The sequence below is a fragment of the Mesoplodon bidens genome (assembly GCF_964165515.1).
Source record: "Mesoplodon bidens genome assembly, chromosome: 13".
In the NCBI taxonomy this organism is placed as follows: domain Eukaryota; kingdom Metazoa; phylum Chordata; class Mammalia; order Artiodactyla; family Ziphiidae; genus Mesoplodon; species Mesoplodon bidens.
Window position 1 is genome coordinate 15,605,950 of NC_138169.1, and position 26,830 is coordinate 15,632,779.

Here is a 26,830-nt window from a genome sequence, read left to right on the forward strand (position 1 = left end):
CCAGGGCCACATACACACAGCCCTCTGGCCTGCTGGTGGACGGGAGAGGAGAGTGGGAAGGGAGGACAGGGCGGAGTGCTGAGCAAGTTGTGGGAGGTATCAGAGACGGCAAAGAAAAGGGACCTCCTCATCCCCTTACCTTCCGTGGCACTGGAGCCCTTCTCTCTGTCTGCCTCGGGAGTCGTATCCAGGGTGGAATCCTCCAGGAATTTCATCCTGAAAGTTAAGAGGGAGAAAACCAAGCTGGTTCCTGAGTCCCAATGCTGCTCTCGAACCCAGAGATTCTGCTGGTTGAAGGAGACATTACAGGTTCCCACTAAACCATCATCATCATCACAGCAAACATTTATAGCATGTCAGATCCTATTCTAAGCCCTTTACATGTATAAACTCATTTAATTAGCACAAAACACATGTAGGTACTTACTGTTAGCTCCGTTATACAGATGATCACTGAGACACAGAGAAGTAATGTAACTTACCTAAGGTCACACAGCATAATAGTAATTGTTACCCTTTATTGAAAGCTAAGTATGTGGCCAGGCACCTACAACGTGCTTTACCTGTATTAGCTCATTTGTTCCTTAGGACAACCCCATGAGGTATGTACAGTTGGTACCCTTATTTTCCAGATGAGGAAACTGAGATAGAGAAGGTATGCAACTCGCCCAAAATCACGCCAGTGAGTAGCCAGTCCAGGATTTGAACCCAGGCAGACCAGCTTCAGAACCCACACTATGAGTTGGAACAAATCTCCGTCACTGAATGACAGTGATCCTGAGGCCAGCCAGCAAGGTGGAGGGACACATCCAAGCTCTGTGCCCTGTGTCTCTGGAGTCCTGGGTATCAAAAGATCCCAAGATCCATGGGACTTCCCTGGTGGTGCAGTGGTTAAGATTCTGTGCTTCCAATGCAGTGGGTGCGGGTTCGACCCCTGGTCAGGGAACTAAGACCCCACATGCTGCGTAGCATGACCAAAAAGTAAAAATTAAAAAAAGAAAAAAAATCCCAAGATCCAGTTCCACATTAGGGTCCACCTGCAGATGCTTCCCAGTCCTCCCCTGGAGCCTGCACCCCCGGAAGCTCATCAGATGCACATGGAAAGAAAGAACATGTGGACGTGGGGAGGGCACAGTGGGTAGCTGCCCCAGCAGGTCATAGTGAAGTGGGTTGGGTGGTGGGGAGGACCCACCTGAGCCGATCCCGCCCTAGAAGCAACTGCCGATACACCATTTGGGTCTCAGCATCGGGATCCAGCGGGTCACTCCAGTCCCCCAGGGTGACGGCTGAGTGTGTGCGGCTGCAACCGGCAGCTGAGGGGACACGGCATCATCATTAACCTCCCATTCCCCTTTCAGAAGCCCCAAGGCCAAGCCCTGCCCCTTCTGCCTCTAAAATCACCCTTCAAACCTACTACTTCCCTCAGCCGCACTGCCTCAACCTTCGCCCAGAACAGCCATAGTCTCTCCATCCCCCTCCCACATTCTAGGCTCCAGCCACAGACCTTTTTCAATCCTTCAGCCCACGTTTGCTCTGCCTGAAACACTCTTCCTTCCTCCAACTTCACTACTTAACTCTTATCCATCTCAGGTCACATTTAAGTAGCACCTACTCCAGGAAGCCCTCCTTGCTGTCCTACCCTGGGGCTGGGTCAGAGGTGTTCTCTGGAGTCTCAAAAGCCACACCTTGGCACTTGTAACACTGTATTACAATGGTCTGGTTATTCACTTGTTTTCCTTGAGAGCAAGCCTGATGTCTGGGTACCACTAGACGCCTGGCGTTGAGTGGGCGCTTAGAAGATATGTGTGCCAGGCAGTGTTCTAATCGCTTTGCATATGTCAACTTATTTACTCCTCACAGCAATCCTACAAGGTGGACACTATTATCAACCCCATTTCACACTTGGGGAGACTTTAAGGCAAGAGAGAGGTTAAGGAACTTGCCCAAGGTTGCAGCGCCAACCCAGGATGAGGTGGGACGCTCTCTGATTGACAGGCGTGGAGGGCGGAGCCTGAGCCCGCCCCGCCCCGCCCCCTCACCTGAGCGCTCGGCCTGGAGGCAGCAAGTCCAGTGCGCACTGCGGAACGCACCGGGGTGCCAGGCGGCCAGCTTGTCCGGATTGGGGGCGCTGGCCTTGCGCAGGGCCGATAGCCACTGGTTGAGCTCGTTCACGTTCTTCAGGGAGTTGGTGGGGGGCGGTCAGAGGTGGGGGGGACCCAAGGGGCTCCCTCCCCTCCTCCCTCATATTCGCGGCGCCTCACCTTGCACTGCAGGTAGGTGGTGTGCAGCGCTCCCGCGCCATCCTGCGTCACCACCTGCATCACGTGCGGCAGCTGGAAGGCGCCCTCGTCCACGCGCTCCACGGCGCGGATGTGCGACACCGGCATGGAGGATCGCGTCTGTGAGAGAGGACTGTCGCTGCCGGGCGGGCCGGGGGCTGGGGCTGGGGTGGCTGCGCCCAGGGACAGCTTTCCTGTGGGTGTGTGCCCTGGCGTGGGGACATTCACCCCGCGCATCCGTGCTATGTGCGTGTCCACGTGGCAGTCCCGCTGAGTCCTGCAGTCCTGGCCCGCCACTCTCTAAGTGACAACGCCTCTGGACATCAGTTTCCACCATCCTCATCCTCATCCTCCTCATCGCAACCCCTGACAGCACTTGAGATGTAGTTTAAGCATTATACATTTCTCAACTTATTTCATCATTCCAACAGATTTCTGAGGCTGGGTCTATGATTCCTCCCAATTTATAGATGAGGAAGCTGAGGCACAAGAGGATTAAAGGACCCTCCTGCGGTCACTCAGCTGGAGGAGCCAGAATTGAAACCCAGGGAGTTGAACTCTAGAATCTACACTCTGCCGACAGAGTAGAAAGGATAAGTTGTGGGCACCCTCTCCAGTGTTAGCTATTATGATCTGTAGATGTGCAGACACAGAAATGGGTAGATCCAGTGTGTGTCTCAGTTTGTGCTAGGCTTGAATGGCAGCCCCATGAGAGCAGGGAGTTTGTCTTGTTTACTGTGGTATCTCCAGTGACTAGAACACTGCATGGTACATAGTAGGTGCTCGAATAAATGCTTGATGGATGAATGAATGAGTGAACAAATGCCTGGATGTGAGTGCCTGTCCAGCCGGGCATGTACCTCTGGGGGAACAGATCCAATTTTCTGTGAGTCTCTACGGTATGTGGGCAGAGACCTGGCTGGTCACATCTGAGTGGGGTTAAGCAGTGTCCATGCCCTGTGCATGTCCACATCTGGGAGGATACGTCCCAGCCACCATAGGTGCATGTTCTGAAGAATGTTTGATGCTATGTGTAGGTGTTTGCCTGTCCGTGTCCTGTGCCCACACTGACCCAAAGATATGAGCAGAGCCTGGCCTCAGAGTTTGGACTTGCTAAGCTGCCACGGGGCCTTGGGCAGTCCTTGTCCCCTCCTGGACCTCAGTATCTCCCTGGGTACAAAGAGGCAGCTCTATGAGTGAGGCCACCCCTGGAAAACCCTCCACAGTGGGCTGGAGCCCCACCTGACACTCAGGACTCCTGGAGTAGGACAGCATCTCCCCGCTGAGCCGGAAGTAGCGCTTCTTGAATGCAAAGCGTGTGGCCAGGCCGGCGGGCTCTTCCTTGCGCTTGAGCAGGTAGCCTTCTCGAACGGTCACCGAGGGCGGGACCAGGGCCCTGGCTGGGCCCCCAGGCTCTGGGAAATGGGGAGGGGGGACTGTGAACCCTTCCCGCTCAGGCTCAACCTGCCGAGGGCCTCATGGAGGAGCGTGATTCTTGGCTCCCCTAGAGGCAGGAGGATGGAGGAGATGACTTTGGACTCCACTTTCTCCATAGGGAATGGAGGCTGGGGGTGGCAGGGAGTGGGGGGCCCAAAGTTGGCCTTGGTGATCCCTTTCCAGCTTGAGGGATGTGCAGGCAGCCAGCAGGGGGAGCTACGCCTTATGGAGTCAGTCCAGGGAGTGCCCCGGATCTAGCCACCCTTAGGGGTCCAGACACAGGCCCTCCCCAGCACACAGGGACCTCATCAGGCCACAACCAGGCCTCCACATTTCAACAGGTTGCTCCTATGTGACTTGGACCCAAGTGTCTCATGACCCGGGCCCCACACTCTGATATAGACTCACCCCCAACTCCTCTGCTTAAAACTATCCCGTAGTTCCATTTCATTCCAGGTGAAAGCCAAAATCCTTCGAGCACCCCACATGATCTGCCCGCCTCACCTCTCTTTCACTCCCTCTCATTCATTCTTCACTGGCCCCCTCACTGTCACTCTCTGTCCCCACCTCAGGGCCTTTGCACATGCCCAGCCTGGAACACTTCCCCAGGATCCTCAGGGCTTGCTCTCTGTCCTCTTTCAGGTCTTTATTCTAATATCACTCTAGTGAGGCCATTCCTGGCCACCCTCTCTAAAAGAATGACCTGCCACCCCCAGCCCAATATTCCTTTCCCTCTTTTATTTTTTTTCCTAAGCACTTATCACTCCGTTAACACATGTGATTTGGTAATTAATCTTGTTTACAGCTTGTTGTCTCCACTAGAATAAAACTTCCACGAGAGCAGGAGTTTCTTCTGTCTCGTCCACTGCCATTCCCCCAGCACCAGCACCTGGAACAGTGTCTACTACAAAGTAGGCACTTAATAGATATTTGTCAATTGCATGAGTACCATGCCACGATTCCCACTCACATCTCCACACGGGCTGGAATGGTCTGGAGGGCCTGAGTCTGTTCGTCTGTGGGACCTAGCACGGTATGTGCCAGGAAATGTTAGTTGACTGACTAGCTGACCCACAGGTCCACGGTCTCAGTGCTAGGGGTGGGGGAGGGGTGGTAGACGGGCAGGTCCCGAGGGTCCGGTGGAATGACAGGCTGGCTGTGGCAGGGCCACAGGAACTCACCCTCCTTCCCATCCACATCCACCAGCTGGTCCAGGAAGTCTCTCACACGCGAAATACTCTGCAGCAGGAAGGGGTGTAGGGGGGCCATCCACAGCTCCTTGCCCTGGCCCAGCTGCTGGCCCAGGTTTCCAATGCTCTGCACAGCCTGGAGCAAAGAAGCAGGGATACCAGCATCAAGGTCACTGCACTGAGGAAGGCCCACTGCAGACCCAGAACAGAGCCCCCAAGTCCTGGCTCCCAAATCAGTGCTCAACAAAAGGAGAAAACTCCTAGCAGCACCTGCTTTAGACGATATCTGTCCCTCTCTGTGCACAGATATGTATCCCCAGTGCTTTTATTTTGTCCCCTCCTGAACCCAGATAACCCCATTCAGGACTGCTTGATCCCATCATGCATACTCGGGCCCATGAGAACCTCAGAATGTGGCCCCTTTGCAAAGGATGGTCTAATTCATACTAAGGCATAAATGACTGCTAGCCTGCTTCCCGCTTTCCCCCTGGAAGGGTAGGGGTTTTGTTCCAAAGAGGGAATTAGAAAGAGAAATGAACGCTTTCACATTCAGGATGGAAAGCTAATGGTGCCGTTTCAAACAGAGGTTTCTCTGGGTCTCATTTGGGTCTTCCACAGGTCTGGCCTCCACTCTGTTCCTCCCATGCTTCTCACTGGCTAAGGGCACCCAAGATGGGGGGCTCCACTGCCGGCACCTTGGCAAGCAGCAGCAGTGAGCGGCTGGTCTGGGGATCTGCGTGCTGGTCCCGAAGGTCAAACAGCTTCGGGGTGAGTATGGCAGGAGCGAAGAATCGCAGGAAGAGAAAGCCACTTATGGCCAGGTTCTTCACATCCTGCGGAGAGGAACAGCAGGTGAGAGGGGTCCCTCAAATCCACTTCTCAGCTGGGGAAACTGAGGCAGCAAGGACTAAAGATTGGCGGTACAAGGGGAAGTAGAATGGGAGACAGGTCAGGAGGCCATCCTGGTCTGCCAAGGAGGTTTTTCCTCTCTGGGCCTCAGTTTTCCCACCTGGAAAATGGAGTAATAATACCAATCCTGCACGATCAGACTTAGCCAAACATCCTCAGAGTCTGCTTTGTGCCAAGCACTATGCTAAGGGCACAGCCCTATGAAAGAGGCATCATCATTATTCCCAGTTTACAGCTGAGGAACCATAGGCTCAGAGGTGTCAAGTGACTTGCCCAAGGCCACACAGCTATAAGTGGCAGAGCCAGGATTTGAACCCAGGCAGGATTTGAACTCTGCTCTTCACCACACTCTCCTGCATTCAACACTAGCTACTGAGTGTCAAAAACTAAGTCTGAACTGTCACATTTACTCCTAAAGCAATCCCATGGGGGTAGATACTGTTATCTCTGTTTTCCAGATGAGGAAACTGAGGCTCAGTAGTGAACCCAGTTCAGCTGGCTCCCTGGCACATCCCCCAGCCCCAGCCTCTGCCCCTTACAAACTGTAAAGTATGGCGCCCCTCTGTGTGAGACCCAGGCCTGGCCCACCTGCATGCACATAAGGCTGGTCTCCCCAGCTCCAGCAGAGGGGACTTGGGGAGAAGGTGTCTCTCTATCCTGGGTGCAGGCTCCCCGCAGGGGGCTCCTCATCTACCCCTCACACTCAGCAAGCTATATTTAGCCCAAGAATGTGCTGCAGTGTTTATTTAGGGGTTGTATTCACACATAAGGCAATACCCTCTCTGGGTGTGTGCGAACTTCCCGGGGGCACCTCTGCATCCACAGTGAGCCCTGCCAGGAGCTGGGCACCTGGAACTGCCCAGAGGTGAGGGTGGAGGTCCCACTCATCTGGAACCCTGAACTGCCCCCAAGGCTGCTCCCCCAGCCCGCCATGTTCCAGGGTAATTTTAGTCTGATATCAGCTCATTAACTTCCTCCTTTCTTGAGAAGGAGCAACAAGTATCAGAGCGGCAAAGAAAGGGGCTCCCTTGGGTTCCCGCGACCCCACCCATCCTCGTGGGCCTGAGGAAGTCCCTGCTCCCTGCCCGTGGCCTCTGCCTTTCATGGAGGCTGAGAACTGGGGGACACTTGGGTGTCATTGACCTTGGTTCCTCCCACAAGGGCCAGGCTGTCTGGGGCGCTGGCCTCCCGCTTCCCTCCCTTCCTCCCTGCCTTGGCTGTGTCCCACTTAGCACCTCCACTGGCAACCCAGGCAAGAGCCCTGCAGCTGTGGGGTACATCACCCATGTCCCAGTTTGGAGGCCCAGAGCTCACTCCTCAGGCAGGGATGAGGGAAGAAGGAAAAGATTCCCACTGCGAGTCGAGGCCTAGCCTTGAGCCCACGACTCTTGGCCAAGGTGCCTCACCTCTCTGGGCCTCAGTTTCCCCATCTGTAAGTGGTGAGAGGTGTGGCATAAATCAGGACCTCTTAACCCAGGCTCCAGGGGTTGGGCCATTACATCTCCAACATTTAGCAGGTCCTAGATCTTTCTGCAAAGTGAACCCCAGTCTGCATTTCTATTATGTCAGTGCTGTGTAAGACCTAGCCTCACTCGGTGTCATTTGTAAGCAAAGACTGTGACCGCCACCTCGGAAGGCATGCTGAGCATTAAACCTGGGCGTCTCAAACTGGCAACCCACAGGCCAGTCCAGCAGCAAACGTGTAATGATTGGCTCAAGGTATTATTGTTGTGTTATTGTTGTTAGGTAAACTAGTGCCAAAATTTAAAAAATAAGATTCCACACATAAAATCCAGACTGTTGGATTAAAAACCAAAAAAACTCTGAAGGCCTGGCCATATTGGGTCCCCATTCCTACATGGCAATAACTGATTGTCTGGATCTGCCCCTTTAAGAGAAGCTGTGGGAACTCCAGTTTGCCACAGTCCCTACCGCTCCCTACTGCACGACACCGTGACTGCTCTGTTCATTTACCTCACCTGCCTGAACCCTACAGCACCTAGAGTTCAACTTTTGTATCAGTATTAGAAAAGCACTAGCATGTGCAGGGATTTATTTTTAGACTTTATTTTAGGTGTCTGCTACTGAGTACTGTGTGCCAGCCATCTCTGTCTCTCTGTCTCTCTCTCTCTCTAATAGCTGGAATTTAAGAAGTACTTGCTTTGTGCCAGACTGTATTATTTGGTGGTTATGAGCACAGATTCAGGAGTCTGCCTGGGTGGGTACCTATCCCACCACTGCCCCCTCCTAGCTGTGTAACTTAACCTCTCTGGGCCTCAGCTTCCTCCTCTGTAAAATGGAATAATACTGGCACCTGGCTCGTAGGGTGGAAGTGAAGACTAGACGAGGTAATAAATATGTTAAACAAGGTCTGACTCCTAGAAAGGGCTATATACAGTGTTAATTGCTATTATCATCATCATCATCATCATCATCATCACCCCTGGGTCCCAGATCCTATCAGAACACTGTCTCCACTTCTGCCAAGACACACAGCACTTCAGCGTAGGCAGCCCAGGTTATGTCCCGCCCCTGCCCTTCCTCTTCCTGTGACCGTAGACCAGCTACTGCCCCTCCCCAGCCTCAGTCTCCCCATCTGCCCAATGGGAGTGCCTGGCCCACCTTGTGCTCTGCCTGGGGAAAACGCTCCTCCACACACTGGCGCAGCTGCTTGAAGGCGAGACGGATGGCGGGCGGGCAGCGCCCCACAGAGCCCACAATGGTATCCATGATGGGCCCCAGGTAGCCCTTCAGCAGTCCCAGGCTGGCCTCCCGCACGTGCTCCTCGGAGGGCGCACCCTTGAAGGAGATTCTCCTGGGGGAGCAAGTGGAGGGCTCCGCCTCAGAGCCTGGCATCTGCCTGCTCAAAACACTCGATGGGCCCCCACTGAGCTCAGAGAGCACCCACCTTCCCATCCCATCTCCACGGCCTCCCCTCCTACCATTCCACTGCAGCTGCTTCAACCCACAGAGCTTATTTCTGTCTTGGAGCCTTTGTACCTGCTGATCTCCCTGCTGGGAATCACCTCCTCAAAGAGGCCATCCCTCCCCCACTGCTCATCATCACGGACCCTGGTTCAGTGCATTTTCAGCGTGGACCTGCCAGACACACACTCCTGCCCTAGGGCCTTTGCACTTGCTGTTCCCCTTGCCTGGAACACTCTTCCAGCAGATCTGTGCACGACTCCCTCCCTCAACTCCTCCAAGTCTTTGCTTCCATGTCCCCTTCTCTGGGAGGCTGTCCCTGTGACCACCCTATGGAATATCGCAAGCCCCTCCCCTGCTCTGGCTCTTGCCAGGAATCTCCCTCACTTTATCTCCCTCCTTTCCACTGATCGCCTGCAATAACCTTCTTCTTTAGTTTATTATCTGTCTCCCCCGAGAAGAGGGATTTGTGTACATTTGCTCCCTGCTACGAACTCAGCATTCAGCCCAGTGCCTGGCACATAGTAGGTGCTTAACAATTGTTTCGTTGAATGGACGACGGAATAGCACTTTTCTATCTGCAATGATCTTGTTCCCTTCCTTCCTGTCCCCATGCAGGTTTAGGGTCTGTCTTGCCTACCCTCAGATTGTGAATTCCATGGAAGCCAGGCTGGGGGTTCTCAGCCCCACTGTGCCCTGGACCCAACAAGCTAAGCCCTGAACTGTCTCTGGCATTGAATCATTTAATCCTAATGGCAACCCAATGTTAGATTAAGTAGGCTGATTGTTCCCGTTTAACAGATGAGGAAACTGAGGCTCAGAGAGGTCCCCTTGCAAATAGGTGGCAGAACAGAGATTATAACTCAAAACTGCCAGTTCCAGAGTCTGTCTGCAACCCTGCCCTGCCCAGGTTCCTGGATGCTCCAGCTCCCTGTGGGCGCCCACTGACTCCCACCATCCTTGCCAGGTGTGCTGGGAAAAGCCCTGGCCTAGGGGTTTCACAGATGGACTCTGCCCTTCTGCTCAGGGCCTGGATTCAAATCCCCACTTCGCAACATCCCAACTGTGCAACCTTAGGCAGGTGACCTCCCCTCTCTGAGCCTCAGTTTCCTCATCTGTAAAAAGGGATCCTAATACCTGCCTCTGAGGTGGTCGGAAGGTGTGGGCAGCACTTGCTGGGCAAGGCCCAAAGTGAAGGAAAGACCCTCTCCTGCCTCCACCATGGTCCCCAATGGACTGTCCAGCAACCGGCTCAGATGGCTTGGCAGGAACAAGCCCGCCCACCCTAGCTGGAGGAGGAAAGTCCTGGCAAGAAAGGAGGATCCCAGGGGCTTCCCTGGTGGCGCAGTGGTTGAGAGTCCGCCTGCCGATGCAGGGGACACGGGTTTGTGTCCTGGTTTGGGAAGATCCCACATGCCGCGGAGCGGCTGGGCCTGTGAGCCATGGCCGCTGAGCCTGCGCGTCCGGAGCCTGTGCTCCGCAACGGGAGAGGCCACAACAGTGAGAGGCCCGCGTACCACAAAAAAAAAAAAAAAAGAAAAAAGAAAGGAGGAGCCCATGGGCTTCCCTGGCGGTCCAGTGGTTAAGACTCTGCACTTGCACTTCAGGGGGCGCGGGTTCGATCCCTGGTCAGGGAACTAAGATCCCGTATGTTGCACAATGCGGCCAAAACAAAAAAAGAAAGGAGGAGCCCAGGGAGGCATGAACTGACTCCCCCAACCCCGTCACTGCCCTGCTCCCTAACTCCATGTCATCGAGCACTGCAGGATGCCACCTCTGCTCGCAGACCCACGCGGGGCCCTCCCCCAAGGGCCTCAGCCACCACCACCACGATAACAGAAATAACTAGTACTTACGGAGTATTAGTTAATGCTGGGCTTTGTGTGTATAACTCAGTTAATTCTCATGACAATTCATCAGGTAGGTATTCACGGGGGTTTAACTAACTTGCCCAGCAGGTATGGCAGAGCTGGGATTTGGACCCAGGGAGCTCATGTCTCAGAGTCCTGCCCATAACCACTGTACGACGCCGTCTGAGGGGCTGGGCGCTTGCAGTGGAGGCTTTGAGGTAGAATGTGGGGCTCCTGAGCATTCGTGCTGGAGGGAGGGGTGGGGGGCAGTCGGCAGAGACCCGGCCTGACAAGGCTGCAGGCAGACAAGGGGGCCATGGAGGGTTCACCCCTCAGGCTTGGCTCACCTGGTGCGGCCCAGGTCCATCTTGCATGGGTCCAGCTCCATGTACTTCTTCTCCTCGAAGACGCGGTTAATCACCGGCCTCAGGACCTCGTGCAGGTAGGGCATGCCCACGAGCTGGGGGCAGGGGGGCACCACACGGGGCGGGGCTGAGGCCGAGGCCAGGGTGTGCCCGTGAGCGAGGGGCAGGGGGACCACGCAGGGGGAGGTTCAGAGCGAGGCGGGGGCCTGCCCAAGGGCTGGGGTTGGGGTGCAACTCAGGGCTAGGCCAGCCACCAGCCACCAGCACCCCAGCTCAGCCACCCAGTGCCACCTGAGGCTGGCCAAGCTCTGGGGTCCGAGTAAGCACTGGGAAGGGAGTTCCCTTGAGGAAGCTGCCGCTGGGCACCCCCAGGCCTTCACCTACTCACCTTCAGAAACTGTTCCATTGACTTGGATGCCAAGGAGTTAGAACGGAAGAGGGTGTTGGGGTCAGCTGGGAGGACAGAGGGAAGTGTTTGCTGGGATTTGGGGGGCTGAATCCACCTCACCCCACCCACCCAAGGTGGGGGGTCATGACTCTTCCAGCCTCAGGAATTGAGGAGATTTGCAGCGTCAACTCCGTTCACAGTGCAAAGGCCCAGAGTAGTTAAGTGAGCTGCCTAAGCTCACACAGCTCATGAGTAGCAAAACCAGGGCCTGAACCCAGGACCATGCTCCCAGCTGACTGGGAGTGCACAGCCCGTGCCACCTCCGACACATACAGACACAGCAGCCCCTGCCCTCTGCCCGAGGCCCCCCCATTTCTCTCCTAGAGACGCGCTGCAGACTCATCCTTGGGGAGTGATGCCTGAGGGTCATGCAGGCAACTCACTGGTCCGTGCCACCTCACGCCGGGTGAGATAGTCCAGAAAGGGCCCAGCTAGGCCCTGGCCAAGAAAGAGCTTCACCAGCTTGGTGGCAAGCTCCTGGCGGCAGTCCCCCGAGGTCAGCTCCTCCAGGACAGCCAGGGGGCTGGCAGCATCTTCCTGCACAAGGACAGGAGGCAGGAAAGGTGGCCTGGGGCCCTGGGACCCCAAAGCAGAAAAGCCCAGCTAGACATCCCTGAAGCAAGGGGAGGCCATGCTCCAGATCCCTGCCCACCCGCAGTGATGCACCCACCTCTGCCGGCCCCAGCACAGACTCCATGAGCAACTCCCTGAGTGGCTGGTAGTACTGGGAGGGCAGGACGCGGTCCTCTGTCAGGCGCACCTTCAGCCGCAGAGCACCCAGGCTCCCCCTGGCCAGGGCCAGATCACAGGTGAAGGAACGTAAGTATGTATGGGCCAGCGCGGTGAGCCAAGATAGGCAGGTGTGAGTACAGGTAAAGAGCATAGATATTTGTAAAACACGACAGGTGTGGACAGGTGTGGCCGGTATAAACAGGTGTGAACAGATATCAACCGGTATAAATACTGTAATAATACAAGCTGAAGGTGGTACCCAACATGGTTCCAGCCCAGCCTCCTCCCTCTGCACCCACGTTTACCCAGAATCCTCCTCTGCTCTGGGAAAGGGCAGGAGGTGGAACCAGCCATTGGGCGGGTTCTGCTGTAGGACCTGCGGGGGGAACTCCACCTGCGGGGGGGACACACAGACCCTCAGCAGAGCTCTGCCCCACCCAGCCCTGGAAGAAGAGGTCGGGCTGCCCACCCAAGGAGGGGCGGCAAAGCCCGCCAAGGGCTACCTCCTCCTCCCATACCGTATCCTGGGGGCCTCCAGGGGACACTTAATTTACAGTTGAGGAAACTGAGGTTCAGAGAAGTGGAGTGACTTGTCCAAGGTCACACAGCTGCTAGAGACAGCATGTCTGGACTGAGTGTATTTTCAGCTCTGTTTAGGGACGAAACTTGCATCCATCAAAAGGCATAAAGGGAATTCCCTGGCAGTCCAGTGGCACGGCCAAAAGTAAATAAATAAATAAATAATATCCAGAAGGCCCGCAAGCCCCACCTCCCTCTCTTTTTAAATAACAACTTTACAGAGATATAATTCACATCCCATACAATTCACTGATTTAAAGCGTATAATTCAGTGGTTTTTAGTATATTCACAGAGTTGTGTGACCATCACCACTAGTTTCAGTCCATTTTCTATCAGTTCCCCCACCAAAAAAAAGCCTATACCCGTTAGCAATCACTCCCCATCCCCCAGCCCCTGGCAATGACTTATCTACTTTATGTCTTTATAGATTCGCTTGTATTAGACATCTCATATAAATTAAATAATATAAGATGTGGGAGGTTTTGGACTGACTTCTTTCACTTAGTATTGTGTTTTCAAGGTTCATCCACGTTGTAGCATGTGTCAGTACTTTGTTCCTTTTTATGGCTGAATAATATTCCATTGTGTGGATATACTACATTTTGTTTATTCATTCATCTGTTGATAGACATTTGGGCTGTTTCTACTTTTGGCTATTATGAACGATGCTGCTATGAACATTAATGTAACCTTTTTGGTGTGGATATAAGTTTTCATTTCTCTTTGGTACACACCTAGGAGTAGAACTGCTGGGTCATGTGGTAACTCTATCTTTAATCATTTGAGGAATTGCCAGACCGTTTTCCAAAGCCGCTGCACCATTCTACAGTCCCACCAGGAGTGCATAACCAAGTCTTCCTCTTATTTGCTCTAATCTTGCCTCCTTTTAAAAACTGTCAGCCTTTGGAGTTCCCTGGTGGCCTAGCGGTTAGGATTTAGTGTATTCACTGCCGCAGCCCAGGTTCAACCCCTGATTATGCAGTGCGGCCGAAAAAACCCCAAAACTGTCAAGCCTGAGTATACATCCACTACTACTGAGAGGCAAGAAAAATCACACGCATTTTACAGATGGGAAAACTGAGGTTCCAAGAGAAAGACCTTGAGCCCAGTGCTTCCAGGAGTAAGAGTTAGACTTAGATTCTGGAATCAGAGAGACCTGAACTCAAATCTTGACTCTGCCATTTCTTAATCATATGACCTTGGGAAAGCCACTTAACCTCTCTGAACCTTCATTTTCCCATCTGTAAAATGGGGACAACAGTGGTCCTAGCCTCTTAACAGTGGCCATCAGGGTTACATACATGATGTGATGCTGGAGAAGCACTTAGCACAGGGCTAGCACACAGTCATCGTAGGTACTCTCATCCCAGAATAAGAATCTGGGCCCACCCTGTGACCTTGGACAGGTTCCTGCACCAGTGGACCAATGGCACTCCATCACCCAGGCCTGGCCAGGGGACCTGATGAGGCAGCCTTCACACCTACCCTTCCAAGCAAGCCCGAAGATGCCCAGCGCATCTCCCCCTTCCCCCCTTGGAGGCAATGGGAAGCCATGGAGGGTGTCAGGGGAGGGGGTGTTGGGGGGGTGTGTGCTCACCATGCCCAAGAAGTCATTCTTGCCAACCATGTCCCAGTCCCAGAGCTCCACGCGCAGCGGGGATGGGGAACCTGGCATTTCCCGCAGCTCCAGAACCTCATCCCAGTGTGGGAAGCGAGTCTTCTTGATGGTCTAGGAGAGGAGGGAGTGAGGGAGAGTGCTAATGGGACCACTGTCCCCATTTTACAGATGGCAAAACTGAGCTTCAGAGAGGTTAAGTGGCTTTCCCAAGGTCATCTGCTGCCCCACTCTCCCGGCTCCGCTACACCACTTACCGAAGTCTCCAAGCTTTGGCTGCCCCAAAACACACGTGCAAATGGGTCAGATGTGCCGGAGATGTCTCGGGGGGCCAGGTCCCTGGGGACAGATGAAGTAAGGGGTGGGGGATCACAGGACCCTTGAGGAGCAAGACCCAAGCTGGACCTTGGAAAGGGGGTTCAGGGTAGACCATTCAAATGCTGCTGGTTTCCAAGGCAACGAACTACCCCATTGTAGGGATCCAGCGAGGAGCATCCCTCACCAGACCCATCCAAACCCAGTACCTTCCTATTGACTAATGCTACCCTACGAGGACACGCTACTATGCCCCTATTTTCTAGGGAAGGAAACTGAGGCACAGAAAGGTCAAGTTGAACATCACAAAGCAGCAGGTGAAGGTGCAGTGAGGAGGGGGAAGGGAGCCTCAGTTTCCCTGGAGCCCCTGGATGGGAAACCAGATGCCAGATGCCAGGGTTCCAAGCCTGACTCTCCCATTCACTGGCTGGGTGACACTGGGAAAATTTACTTCACCTCCCTGAGCCTCAGTTTCTTCATCTGGAAAATTGGAGTAATAACAGACCAACCTCACAGGGCCAAGGGTTAAATGTGACAATATGTGTAAAGGGCTCAGCATAGCAGCCGGCAGGTGGTAAGTGCTCAGCTCACTCAACAAACACTCATGCCCACACCGTGCCTAGGACGAAGAAAAGGCATGAAGCAGGGACCCCCTGCCTCTGGTTGCCATGACAACTCAAAGGCTCACCCCAGTCAGCCTCCCCCACCCCTCCTTCCCAAGGTCCCCCAAATCCAGGGACATTCCCCCCAACACACACCCAGGGGCTGCTTGTTTCCTCCCACTGCTCCTCTCCCACCCCTGCTCGGCATCCAAAGCCTTCTCTGGTTTCCTAGGAGCCAGCCTAGTTGCTAAGCGACTGCAATCAGTCCCTCTCCTGCTTGCAAGGATCCTGCACAGCTTTGTGGCTGGGGAAGAGGTCATGGGCACAGAGCAGATGAGGTGTCCCTGCCCTATACTGAGTCCTTTTGTTTGTCCCGTGCCTGCCTGCTACTCCATCCAGACTCCAGGGAGCCCCAGCTGGGGACAGAAATCTGGAGGTTGTAGGAGAGGCACAGAGAGGGCAAGAAAGGGCTTTAAGGTCACAGAGCAAACTAGAAATAGAGATCCAGCCCAACCTGGACAAAGATTGGCCTAAAAGTAAGGGTCGAGGGAGTAAGGTGTTGAAATAAAAGGCAGAAAACAAGATAGGAGATGGGAGGGAAAAGAGGAGTGGAAGTATTTAAGGAAATAGAGTAATGGGGGAGCTGAGAAACAGAGAGGAGTGATAAATAGGCAAGAAGGAAGATGAATATCCCAGGAGCTGGTGCCCCTGGAGGTTCATCTGTGGGTTTTACTGGTCCTGCATCCATCTCCTTTCTTATGTTTCTTTGGGACAGGACCTACCCCTCCCTCTCTCCCAGTCCACATGACTTTTGTGGGTTGATCCCTCCTTCCACTGCAGGAATGGGCTTGGAACTCAGGCCTGACCAATCAGAGTCAGTATAATTGGTTTAGTGACAGGCATGTACCCCAGACTGGGTCAATAAGAATTAGTCCCAGGATACTGGTTGGAAATGGTGAAAGACAGAAGTTCTTTTTCCATTGGAGCTGACAAGTTGATACGATGCCAGTCTGGGGCTTCTGGGGTCATCTTTGCCCCTACCTGGGGAGAGACTGTCTGAGGATGAAGTTAATACAAAAGACATCCAAGGAATCTATTTCTACAGGTTCCTGATGTCACTGTTTGAGCACCTGGATCCAGCCATGCCTGAAGCTACATGTCATTCATACAAGCCAATCTGCTTAAGCCAGTATGAATTGGGTGTCTATCACTTACAATTTGATTAATACACCTCCACACTCATCTGTCTGGTCATCCTGAGTATCTGGCCTTTGGTTGCTAGTCACTGGGGCCCCAACAAAGATTTTGCTTGTGCTTTAACCCAAGAAATTTGCAACCTGGTGAGCTTGGACCGTTTGCCTGCCAAGGATCCTGGTTGTGAGCCCAGAAGTGTGCCAGGAGAGAGGTGGACTCAAGGCAGCTGGGAGGACCCAGTGGATTTCTGCTCATTCTCAGACCATATCTCCCCATCCAATCCCCCATCATGAGCATACCTGGCCTGAAGCACGTGACAGCGAAGACAACGGCCCCTCACATCCTCCAGCATCTGCACGGCCAGGCAGATCTCACCCTGCACCTCTGCATCAGGGTCCACATGGCTCAGGTTGATCCAGCTATCAATTCCTGGAGGGCGCAGGCACTAACATTCATTAAGCACCTACCATGGTCTAGACATTGCATTAACTTAAAAATTCAATTAACATTAAAAAGGTATTGAGTCTTGGACCACTCATGTTAGCCTTCTGCTGTAGGTACTGTAATTATCCCTACTTCCAGATGAGGAAAATGAGGCACAGCGAGGAAGGAGCTTTGCCCATGATCCCACAGCTAATAAACAGCAGAGCTAGGATTTAAACACAGGCAGTATAGTTCTAGGGCCAATGCCCCTAACCATGTACTATCACACTCTTCATCCTGATATATAAAGCCCTGCATCATTTAGTCCCAAATACTCTCCCCTCAAAAATAAACCTTGGGGGCTTCCCTGGTGGCACAGTGGTTGGGAGTCCACCTGCCGATGCAGGGGACATGGGTTCGTGCCCCAGTCCGGGAAGATCCCACATGCCGCGGAGCGGCTGGGCCCGTGAGCCATGGCCACTGAGCCAGCACGTCCGGAGCCTGTGCTCCGCAACGGGAGAGGCCACAACAGTGAGAGGCCCGCATACCAAGGGAAAAAAAAAAAAAAAAAACTTGGACATTCCTATCTCTGAGCCTTCATTCAGGCTCTCTGCTTGAATCAAGTCAATCTTAGTCTCAGTCTTAAACTCTCCCTCTCTCCTTCTCCCTCTCTGTCTCTCATTTCTCTCAACACTTTAGAGATACTGTTCCACTGACTTCCAGCTTTGATTGTAGTTATTGGGAAGTTATTTCAGCCTAATAATTGATCTTGTGTGAATGGTCTATCTTTTCCAAGTTTAAGGACTATGGCTTTAATGTTTGCTGCAGTTTCCCCACAATGTGTCTAAGTAAGGATTTTTTTTTTTTTTTATCCTGCTTAGTACAGGTTGTGCTTCTTCTACTTATGGACTCATGCCCTTCCTTGAGTTTTGGAAAATTCCAGGTCGTCAATTTTTTTTATCATTTCCTCTCCCCAGCTTTTTCTATTTTCTGCTTCTAGGACTCCAATTAAATGAATATTAGACCTTCTTGGTTATTTTCTATGCCTTCAACTTCTCTTTTACACTTTCCTTCTCACTTCTCTGGGCTAAGGTTTAAATCATTTCTTTCTGAATGAACGATCTGCTGTTGAACTCAGCCACTTAGTTTTCAATGTCAACAATTGTACTTTTTTTTTTTTTTTTTTCGCGGTACAGGGGCCTCTCACTGTTGAGGCCTCTCCCGTTGTGGAGCACAGGCTCCGGACGTGCAGGCTCAGCAGCCATGGCTCAAGGGCCCAGCCGCTCCATGGCATGTGGGATCCTCCCGGACCGGGGCACAAACCCATGTCCCCTGCATCGGCAGGCGGACTCTCAACCACTGCGCCACCAGGGAAGCCCAACAATTGTACTTTTTATCTCTAAAAGTTTGATTGGGTTCTTTTCCAAGTCAGTCTGTTTTTTTAATGTATTGCTTTAATTTATTATGCTTATTGCTGGCCCTTTCTGGTGATTAGTTTATTTATTGAATTTTTTTAAATTTCTATAATCATAAATACAAAATCTAAAGTCTTTATGGGTCTAAAGCTGATGGCCATTGTTTCTGCTGACTCTCGCTCATGGTGGCATGGCACACTTCCTTGAGTGTGTGGTGTTCTTTGATTGTGAAGTCATGCTTGTTGGAGCTCACTCTGTGGGAAATTCAACATGAAGATGCTTATCCCTGGAGAGCAGTGGTGGTTGCTTACTCTGGAACCTTTCAAGGGTCTCAGTCTAATGGGGAATTCTCAGATTCAGTAATATCTGCCTTCCTCCTAGCCTAAGATTCGGTCTGTTTGTTGACTGCAAATTTGATATTGACAATTACTTTCAGGGAAATCCTTCCTTATTCCCTTGCTTGTTGCTCACCACTCCCCGTTAGGTTTTAGCTCATGATTTGCAGGAGGCAGGGGGAGGAACACTGAGGGTTTTTTTTCCTTCTTTACATCCTTTCCACAATGTATTTGGAATCGCATCTAATTCAGGATCTCACTGTTATGTGGCAGGAGGGCCCCTCTGAGGATCTAGTTCCTTCATGCTGCTGGAAGTGTTAAGTTGCATCTCACCTCTCTAGCTCCACCGCTACCCCCAAGTCCAGGATGCCATCAGTTTTTCTCACTTGATTATTGCAGCAGATACCTAATTGATTTCCCACATCTACTCCTGTCCCACTGTGATCCAATATCCACACAGCAGCACAGAAACCTTCTGAAAATGTATCTAATCTCTTCTGTCAGTGCGTCCTCTGATATTATGGCTCCAATCTCTTCACTGTCTTACTCAGGGACCATCGATGACTCCCTAGCGTCTCCAGAAGAAAGTCCAGACTCTGGCCTCCTCCCCACTCAACCCCCATCAAGTATTCCACCTGGCCTGGCTTACACCTGACCTTAGAAGAGAATCCATGGAGATGTGCCTTAGCATCTTTGCCAGAGCACCTTGAAGAACTAACTCATTCCCCTTCCTCCAGGAAGCCTTCCTTGACCACACTCGCCCTCACTGCCCTCTATCATGTCAGTGATGCCTCACATACCTCCACCCCACATTGCAGTCATTTTAAAAAATAAAAGGCACCCACAGACACATGACAGTTTTGTTTTTTTCTTCCTCCCTGTTCTGGGTAAATGCGTTTTATTTTTCTATCTGTCCATAAGTTCCTTGAAGTTAAGCCTTATATGTCATTAATTTAATTCCACCCCCTTGGGTGGATGTTTGAGGCACACTGGGGACAGCTCAGTGGACAGGTTAAGAACACAGACTTAGGAGGCAGGCACAGCCTGGTGTCAATTCCCACCTCTGCAACATCTAGGAGGGACAAGTCACCCCACCTCTCCGAGCCTCACTTCCCATCAGCTGTGAATTTGAGATCATTCTGGTGCACACTTCATTTGGTGTCGTGAGGACTAAATGTAAAGTACTTAGCACTGTGCCTGGCACATAATAAGCCCTCATTAAATAGGAGTGATGATTACGATGATTGGCACATAGGCTGTCAACTAACGCTAATGAAAAAATATATTATTATATTATTCAGTAAATGGTGTCAAGACAAGTAGTAGTCATCTAGACAAAAAGTAGTAAAGTTTAATCCCTACCCCATACTTTGTATCTGGGTAAATTCCAAATAGATGAAAGACTTAACTGCAAAAAAAAAAAAAAAGGAAACAAATTGTTACTTGAAAGAATCTTGTAAAAAAAATTATCTTAATCTTAGGGTTGAGAAAGCCTTTTAAGGGGCTTCCCTGGTGGCACAGTGGTTGAAAGTCCGCCTGCTGATGCGGGGGACACGGGTTCGTTCCCCGGTCCGGGAGGATCCCACATGCCACGGAGCGGCTGGGCCCATGAGCCATGGCCGCTGAGCCTGCGCGTCTGGAGCCTGGGCTCCGCAGCGGGAGAGGCCACAGCCGTGAGAGTCCCGCGTACCGCCAAAAAAAAAAAAAAAAGAAAGAAAAAGAAAGCCGTTTAGGTATCACAGAAAATCAAGAGCCAAAAAAATTTTTTGACTACAGAAAAAGAAACAAATGTTCTTCTGGAAAACATTGTAAGCAAAGTCAAAATATAAGCCACAAGGGAGAAAAACATTTTGCAGCTAATATGACAAAGTTCATTTTCCTCACATGTAAAGGGCTCCTACAAATCAGTAAGAAAAGGCAACAACCCAGTGGGTGAACAATACACATACAATGTGAATAGGCAATAGACAAAAAAGGAAATAAAGTGACTCTTGAATATATAAAAAGGTCTTCAATCTCACTCATAGATTCAGACCTCTAATGGAAAACTGATGAATTCATAAAAGTGCTAACAAAAGATCAAGATGAAAAAAAATTAATTACATGGGACTGGGTGAACTGATGAGGATGATTATAATTTTTGTGACTTTCTGTTTGAATTAAAAAAATCTCACTCATAGAGAAATGCAAAATAACCCACACTAAGAGGCAATTTTTTTTACCTATCAGATACAAGATCCAAAAGTTTGGTATTTGTTGGCAAGGGTACAGGATGGGTTAAACTGTTAATTCCTCCAGGGAGGGTAACTTAATTACTATAATAACTATCAACTGTGCTAATGTGGGTAGTCTTTGATCCAGCAAATCCACCTCTAGGAATTTATCACGCTGATTGATGTAACTTGCATATATGTGTGCAGTCACGTTTGTACAAGGTTAGTCATTGCAGCATTGTTTGAACTAGGAAAAGACTGTCAACAACCCAAGTGTCCATCAAGAGGAAACCAGCCAAATAAATGATGGCACATCCATCACTGGATGGCACAATGGAGTGCCATGAAGTCATACGAAGATCAAAGAATGCGGAAGCTCTGGGGACACCATTATGGAAAGATCTCCAAGGTACATGGTGAAGTGAAAAGACAGGGTACAGAACCGATGAGTTTAATAGGCTACCATTCTTATAAGCAGAGAATAAAAACACATATAGTATAGTGTGAAGATCACAGACTCTGGAACTAGACAACTTGGTTCAAATCCCAGTTGTCCCACTTAATAACTTTGTGATCTTGGGCAAGTTATTTAACCCCCTGTGCCTCAGTTTGTTCACCTATAGAGTGGGCATAACAAGAGTACCTATCCCTTAGGGTTATTACGATAATTAAGTGAATTGATACATGTAAAGCACTTAGAAAGCGTTCAGCATACAGTAAGCACTATATGTTTTTACTGCTATTACTATTGTTACTTCCTTGCATATATTTAAAATGTCCCTAGAAGGACATACAAGAAACTGACAACACTGAGGATGAGAATGGAGTAGCGGGGGGGACTTCCCCGGAAGTCCAGTGGTTAAGACTCCCTGCTTCCACTGCAGGGGGCGTGTATTGGATCCCTGGTTGAGGAACTAAGATCCCACATGCCGTGCAGTGCGGCCAAAAATAAAAAAAAGAATGAAGTAGCTGGGGTAAGAGGGACAGTTTCACAGCTAATCTTATCTTTTGAATATTGACCTATGTAAATAAGCTAACTGCTCAATAAACGAACTAAATTAAAATGAAAAACAAAAGCAACAACCAAGATAATTTTCCCCTGAAGGCTCTGTGTTGCCCCGTGCTGCTGGCTATGCCCTTACAACTGCCACCCCCTCTGCCCTCTGCCCGGCCGGGGGCCAGTGCCCCTCACCCACCTCGGGGGTCAGCTGCAATGGCCTCCCTGCTCAGTGAGATCTTGCCTATGATGTCGTCGTGCCTGCAGAAAGGCAGGCAGATGAGGGTCCAACTTAGGGACCCCTGCCCCGCCCGTGGAGAGGTGGAGGCAAGGCGTCAACGGCTGGGTGGGTGGGTACTATGTATTGGGGTGTCCCGCCTTCCCTCAGATATCCAGGCTTGGGTCCCCAGCACACACACCCCACGGTATCCTCGTCCAGCACATAGAAGGCCAGCTGGTGGAAATCCAGGGGCAGGTGCACTGTGTACTCCTCCCCCCAGAAGGGGCTCAGGCTTCGCCAAATGGTTGCTGTCCTGCAAAAGGGGACATGGGGGGCTGAGGGCCTTTGGGCCACACAGGCAGCAGATACCTGGGGACACAAACACACACACACAGGGATCCAGACACATACACACCCAGAGCTACTCAAATACACTCAAATACAGCTACAAACACACACACTCATACACTCAAGAATCCAGGCATGGAGACACACACAAATACACACAGAAACCCTGACCCTCACACACCCAGGGACCTCAACACACACATGCACACACACACACACACACATCACACAATCCCATGGGGATACACACTGAAACAGAGATATTCACAGATATATCAAGGAAGCCAGAGACACAGAGACACATTCACACATATACAGATATACATATGCATCCTCAAAATTTTCTAGAAACACACATTTGTGTGTTTCTACATATAGACACGTACAGACACACAGAGAGAAAACAGAAACATTCACACAGAGACACAGAGAAAAGAAATGCCCGAACATGGAGACACACATAGACCCACAGACACACACTCACATACATAGGGTGATATGCAGCAGAGATACACACACAGAATCACACTGTCACACAGTAACTGACAAGACACACAATTCCACCCATCCATTCATTGATTCACTCCATAAACACTCACCCTGACTTATGTGCCAAGTCTTGGGGGCTATGGGGAATCAGAGGAAGAGGTGCCAAGGTCCCCACCCCCACAGAGCCTCGCTCAGCAGACTGGTGCTCCCTCCTGAGCCCTTGTGACATAGTGAAAGAAGTTCTGTGATTGGTTAGCTCAGTGGTGCCCACTGGGGTGAGGATAGGAGGGGTCAGGAAAGGCTTCCTGCAGGAGCTAGTCAGGCAAAGCAGGGAGAAGGGATGAGAACAAGTATTCCACATGGCTGGAAGAGCACATGCAAAGGCCCTGAGGCAGGAATGGTGAGTTTGAGGAACAAGAAGACGGTGGTTGGGAGGCAGGGAAGTGTGAGGGGCCAGGAGACCATGAAGTCAGCAGGGGCCAGTAAGCAGGGGGAACCCCAGGAGGGTCAGGGACCAAGACAAACCCATACATCTCACCACAGCACCTCTGCAGATGCACTTCCCTTTACGCAATGGGGGAAGAAAAGAACCTACTTTGCCCAGTGAAGACACACCAAAATTTACAGTTGCAAAATTTGGTCTGCACACCTGCCACTGCCTTCCTCCTCCCTTCCACACACTCTTCCCCAACAAAGAGTATGAACGTGGACACACACACACACACACACAGCCCAGGGCCCCACCATCAGACGGACTCTCCTCTCCAAGCACCCTCTTCCCGCTACCCTGACCTCTTCTCAGCTGGAAGTCCCCTCAGGCTCCCCAGCCCCCGAGCTGAGAGGCTCCTCAGAGCCCAGAGGGGGTGACAGCCTGGGGTCACACGGAAAATCAGTCTGTGGGTTTGGGGGTGGTGTCACAGAATGTGATAAGGGGCAGCACAAGCACAGAGAGAATGATGGGGGGTGGTCGGCTGGTGTGCTGCAGGCTACCCTCCCCCACACGGGCTCCCTGCCCCCAGCTCCCGGCCCATCTGGACCAGAACTGGTGCCAGGAGGATCCTGAATCCTGCTGTCTCCATAGGAACCGAGGCCTCAGCCGCCGGCCCACCCACACCCTTCAGGCCTGCGGGGGCTGAGAGCCGTCCTTCAGCCTGCAGGGCTGGCAACCAAGCCCAGCCCAGCACAGCCCAGCCCGATGTCTCCCCAGCCCGAGACTCGTTCACACACACCAAACATCTTCACATCCTCACATATGTTCACAGTGGCGCCTGTATACCCAAATAAGCAGACATTGGTGCACACATGCGTGTACACGGCAGCCCACGTGTGCACACACACGTATACCCCCCCACGCTGGTACACAACGTGAACCTCTGAGCCTGCACACCCCCAGGGACACGCACCAGTGGTCGCAGGCATTCACACCAGCCCTCTGACACGCCGACACACACTCACAAGCAGGCCCAGCCAGGCGCACATGCACACACCCCCCCCACACACACACACGTACACACTCCGGTGCCCGCAGCACCCAGCAGGCCCGGAACCAGCCAGCCCAGGCAAGCATGAGATGCCCGTCCCCGGGGAGGCCACTGCGGAAAGTACAATCTGGCCGCCACTGAGTCAGCCCCAGGACGCCAGCAGGGACATCATCAGGACAAGGGGGAAGGGGGAAGATGTCGGCCAGTTGGTGGGACCAGATGGAGAGGGGAGCCGGCGGCCCCTCTGTCTGGGCCCATGGTCAGGGCGCAAAGCACCCACCATCAGGCCTGCGAGTCACCCCTTGGGGTAAACGTTGCCCTCCCCCAGGTCCTCTTTTCAACGTGAATTCTTGTGCCTGGACTCCCCAGGTCAAGACGGAGCCCCGGCCCCCAGCCCTGCTCCCTTTGCCCTCCCCTCCTCACCTGGCCACCACTTCGTCGTCCACTTTCACTATGCAGTAGGGGTCACTGCTCCCAGACCTGCGGAAGGAGGAGGTTTGGGGAGCGGGCTTGAGAGAGCAGCCCTGGGTGGGGATCCCAATCTGCCTTCATTTTACAGATGGGGGCAACTAAGGCCCAGAGAGGGGAGGGGATTTGCCCAGGGTCACACAGCAAGTTCAGTGGAGGCAGGACCTCTGGGGACCAGCAGACGGTGTCATGGCTGCCCAGCCCACCCATTGTGGACCTCCTTGAATGGACCCTGGGCTTCCACCCAAAGAAATAGAACACTGAGACATGAAGCCAGAAAATTTGGAGTCCCGGTCCCAGGAAGCCCGAAGCGGTGGTCCAGAGGATGTGCTCTGCTGGGGAGTCATCCCTGGCCTCAAGTGTACTAACTGTGGAACCCTGGCAAGACCCCTTCCCTCTGTGGGCCTCAGTTTCTCTGCTCTGTAAGTCGGGTGTAATGTTTTCACATACCCCCTAGGGCGGTTGGAGGAGCTAAAGAAGCTAATGCATGGTGCGATGCATCATGGCCGACCCCAGAGCTTTCCCCACAGGTGCCTGAACGCCACCCTCAGGGTAAGCATTGCCCTCTCCATTGGGAGTTTCCCTGGGAGGGGACTCCCCATAGCTCAGCCTTCAGCGGGGATGGACCTCAGCAGCCGCTCTCACGGCAGGCACAGACCAGGGCACCCAGACCTCAAAACAACCAGTAGGAGAAATGTGCTGCATCCCCTTGAGTAGCCATGAGCCATAGGCCAACCAAAGCCAGTTCCATCCCCGCTTCATAGTAAGAGTTACTAGTCCATCCCAAGCTATCAACCAGGGGCCCTCATCTCTTTCCCCCACCCCCGCCCCCTTCCCATCACACAGGCTTCCTTTGTCTTCCACTAAGCTCAGTCCAGCCTCAGGGCCTTTGCACTTGCTGTTCCACCTAACTAAGACACCCTCTCTGTTCCTGATCTTGTCATGGCTGGCTCCATCTTATTATTCAAACCTCAGCCCAAAAGTCACTGCCTCAGAGAGGTGGTCCTTGATCACCACCATCCTCCAACAGTAGACAGTGTAAAATTGATCTTGGATCCCTCTGAGCATGTGAAATCATCTTGCTCCATTTCTCTCTGTTTAGTGTCTGTCTCCATGGCTCCCTGCAACTTCCGAAATCTGATTTCCTTGGGGGAGGAGCTGTATTTCCCCACCCCCGTCTCCCCCCACCACCGCAGAGTCAGAATTCGAACCCAGGTCTGTGGGGCTCAGCACACATGTTCTTAACCAATGCCTGCACCCCAGCTCACGATCCCTTGCCCAAATGGCCCCCTCCCCTGACACCCCAGCCCCCGACATCTCTCTGCTCCCTCTCTCAGTTCAGTTCGTCACTGATCCACAAATGCCTCGGGGGTTCCCAGGAAGAGGGACGCTGGCACCACAGCTGCTCCAACCTCGTCTGCTGGCTGAGCCCTCCCCATGCCTCGGCTCCCTCTGTGGACTCTTCCCCTAGTTCCCTCTGCTGGGTGTACCTCCATTTCCCCATCTGCTCTCCAACCCTGAACACCTCAGACTGCTTGATGTCCTGTGTCTCTGAACTCCTCTCTGGGTTCTACCTCTGACCTCCCTTCTGCGTAATGCCCCAGGCCTCAGTTTTCCCATCTGATGTATCCCAAATCCATTGGGCTGAGTAACCCTGGGAGCCTCAGTTTTCCCATCGGGCTCCACCCCCCTGGATCCCCATGGCTGGTAACCCCCTCTATCTCATTTCTCTCCCTGGGTCCTCTCTCCCTGAGCTTCTTTTAGACGGGCTCCAATCCCTCAGTTTCCCCAGCAGCAGATGTGGGACAAATAGGCTGGGATCCATAGAAAAGGGCTGGGAGCCACGCCCCCTCCCATCTACCCGGCCTGACCCCTGGGTCCCTCATGGGAGCCAAGCACGTCAGCTCCAGGGCTCTGACGCACAAGGGCCTTATCAGGCTCCTATCAGGCAGGGGCAACAGTGGCGGAAGGGGGCTGCCCCTTCCAGACCCTCAGTCTCT

General features: G+C 52.4%; 1 protein-coding gene across 5 annotated transcripts in view; it reads right to left on the bottom strand.

Moving 5' to 3' along the window:
- The window catches only part of RASAL1 (RAS protein activator like 1), a 47,659-nt gene that overhangs the window by 1,153 nt on the left and 19,676 nt on the right, over positions 1-26,830 (bottom strand). For 4 of the 5 annotated variants that reach the window (XM_081251742.1, XM_081251741.1, XM_081251740.1 and 1 more), the window contains exons 3-21: positions 24,786-24,842; positions 22,244-22,357; positions 22,024-22,085; positions 16,741-16,870; positions 14,588-14,669; positions 14,313-14,444; positions 12,441-12,529; positions 12,074-12,191; positions 11,787-11,940; positions 11,344-11,408; positions 10,938-11,050; positions 8,438-8,630; positions 5,602-5,739; positions 4,898-5,042; positions 3,522-3,694; positions 2,262-2,399; positions 2,040-2,175; positions 1,193-1,313; positions 140-216 (exon numbers count right to left, since the gene is read on the bottom strand). In XM_081251742.1, the coding sequence (XP_081107868.1) occupies positions 140-216; positions 1,193-1,313; positions 2,040-2,175; positions 2,262-2,399; positions 3,522-3,694; positions 4,898-5,042; positions 5,602-5,739; positions 8,438-8,630; positions 10,938-11,050; positions 11,344-11,408; positions 11,787-11,940; positions 12,074-12,191; positions 12,441-12,529; positions 14,313-14,444; positions 14,588-14,669; positions 16,741-16,870; positions 22,024-22,085; positions 22,244-22,357; positions 24,786-24,842 (2,237 nt within the window). Of the gene's footprint in view, positions 1-139; positions 217-1,192; positions 1,314-2,039; positions 2,176-2,261; positions 2,400-3,521; positions 3,695-4,897; positions 5,043-5,601; positions 5,740-8,437; positions 8,631-10,937; positions 11,051-11,343; positions 11,409-11,786; positions 11,941-12,073; positions 12,192-12,440; positions 12,530-14,312; positions 14,445-14,587; positions 15,056-16,740; positions 16,871-22,023; positions 22,086-22,243; positions 22,358-24,785; positions 24,843-26,830 lie in introns of those variants that run through there. The other variant, XM_081251743.1, reaches the window with a different exon arrangement.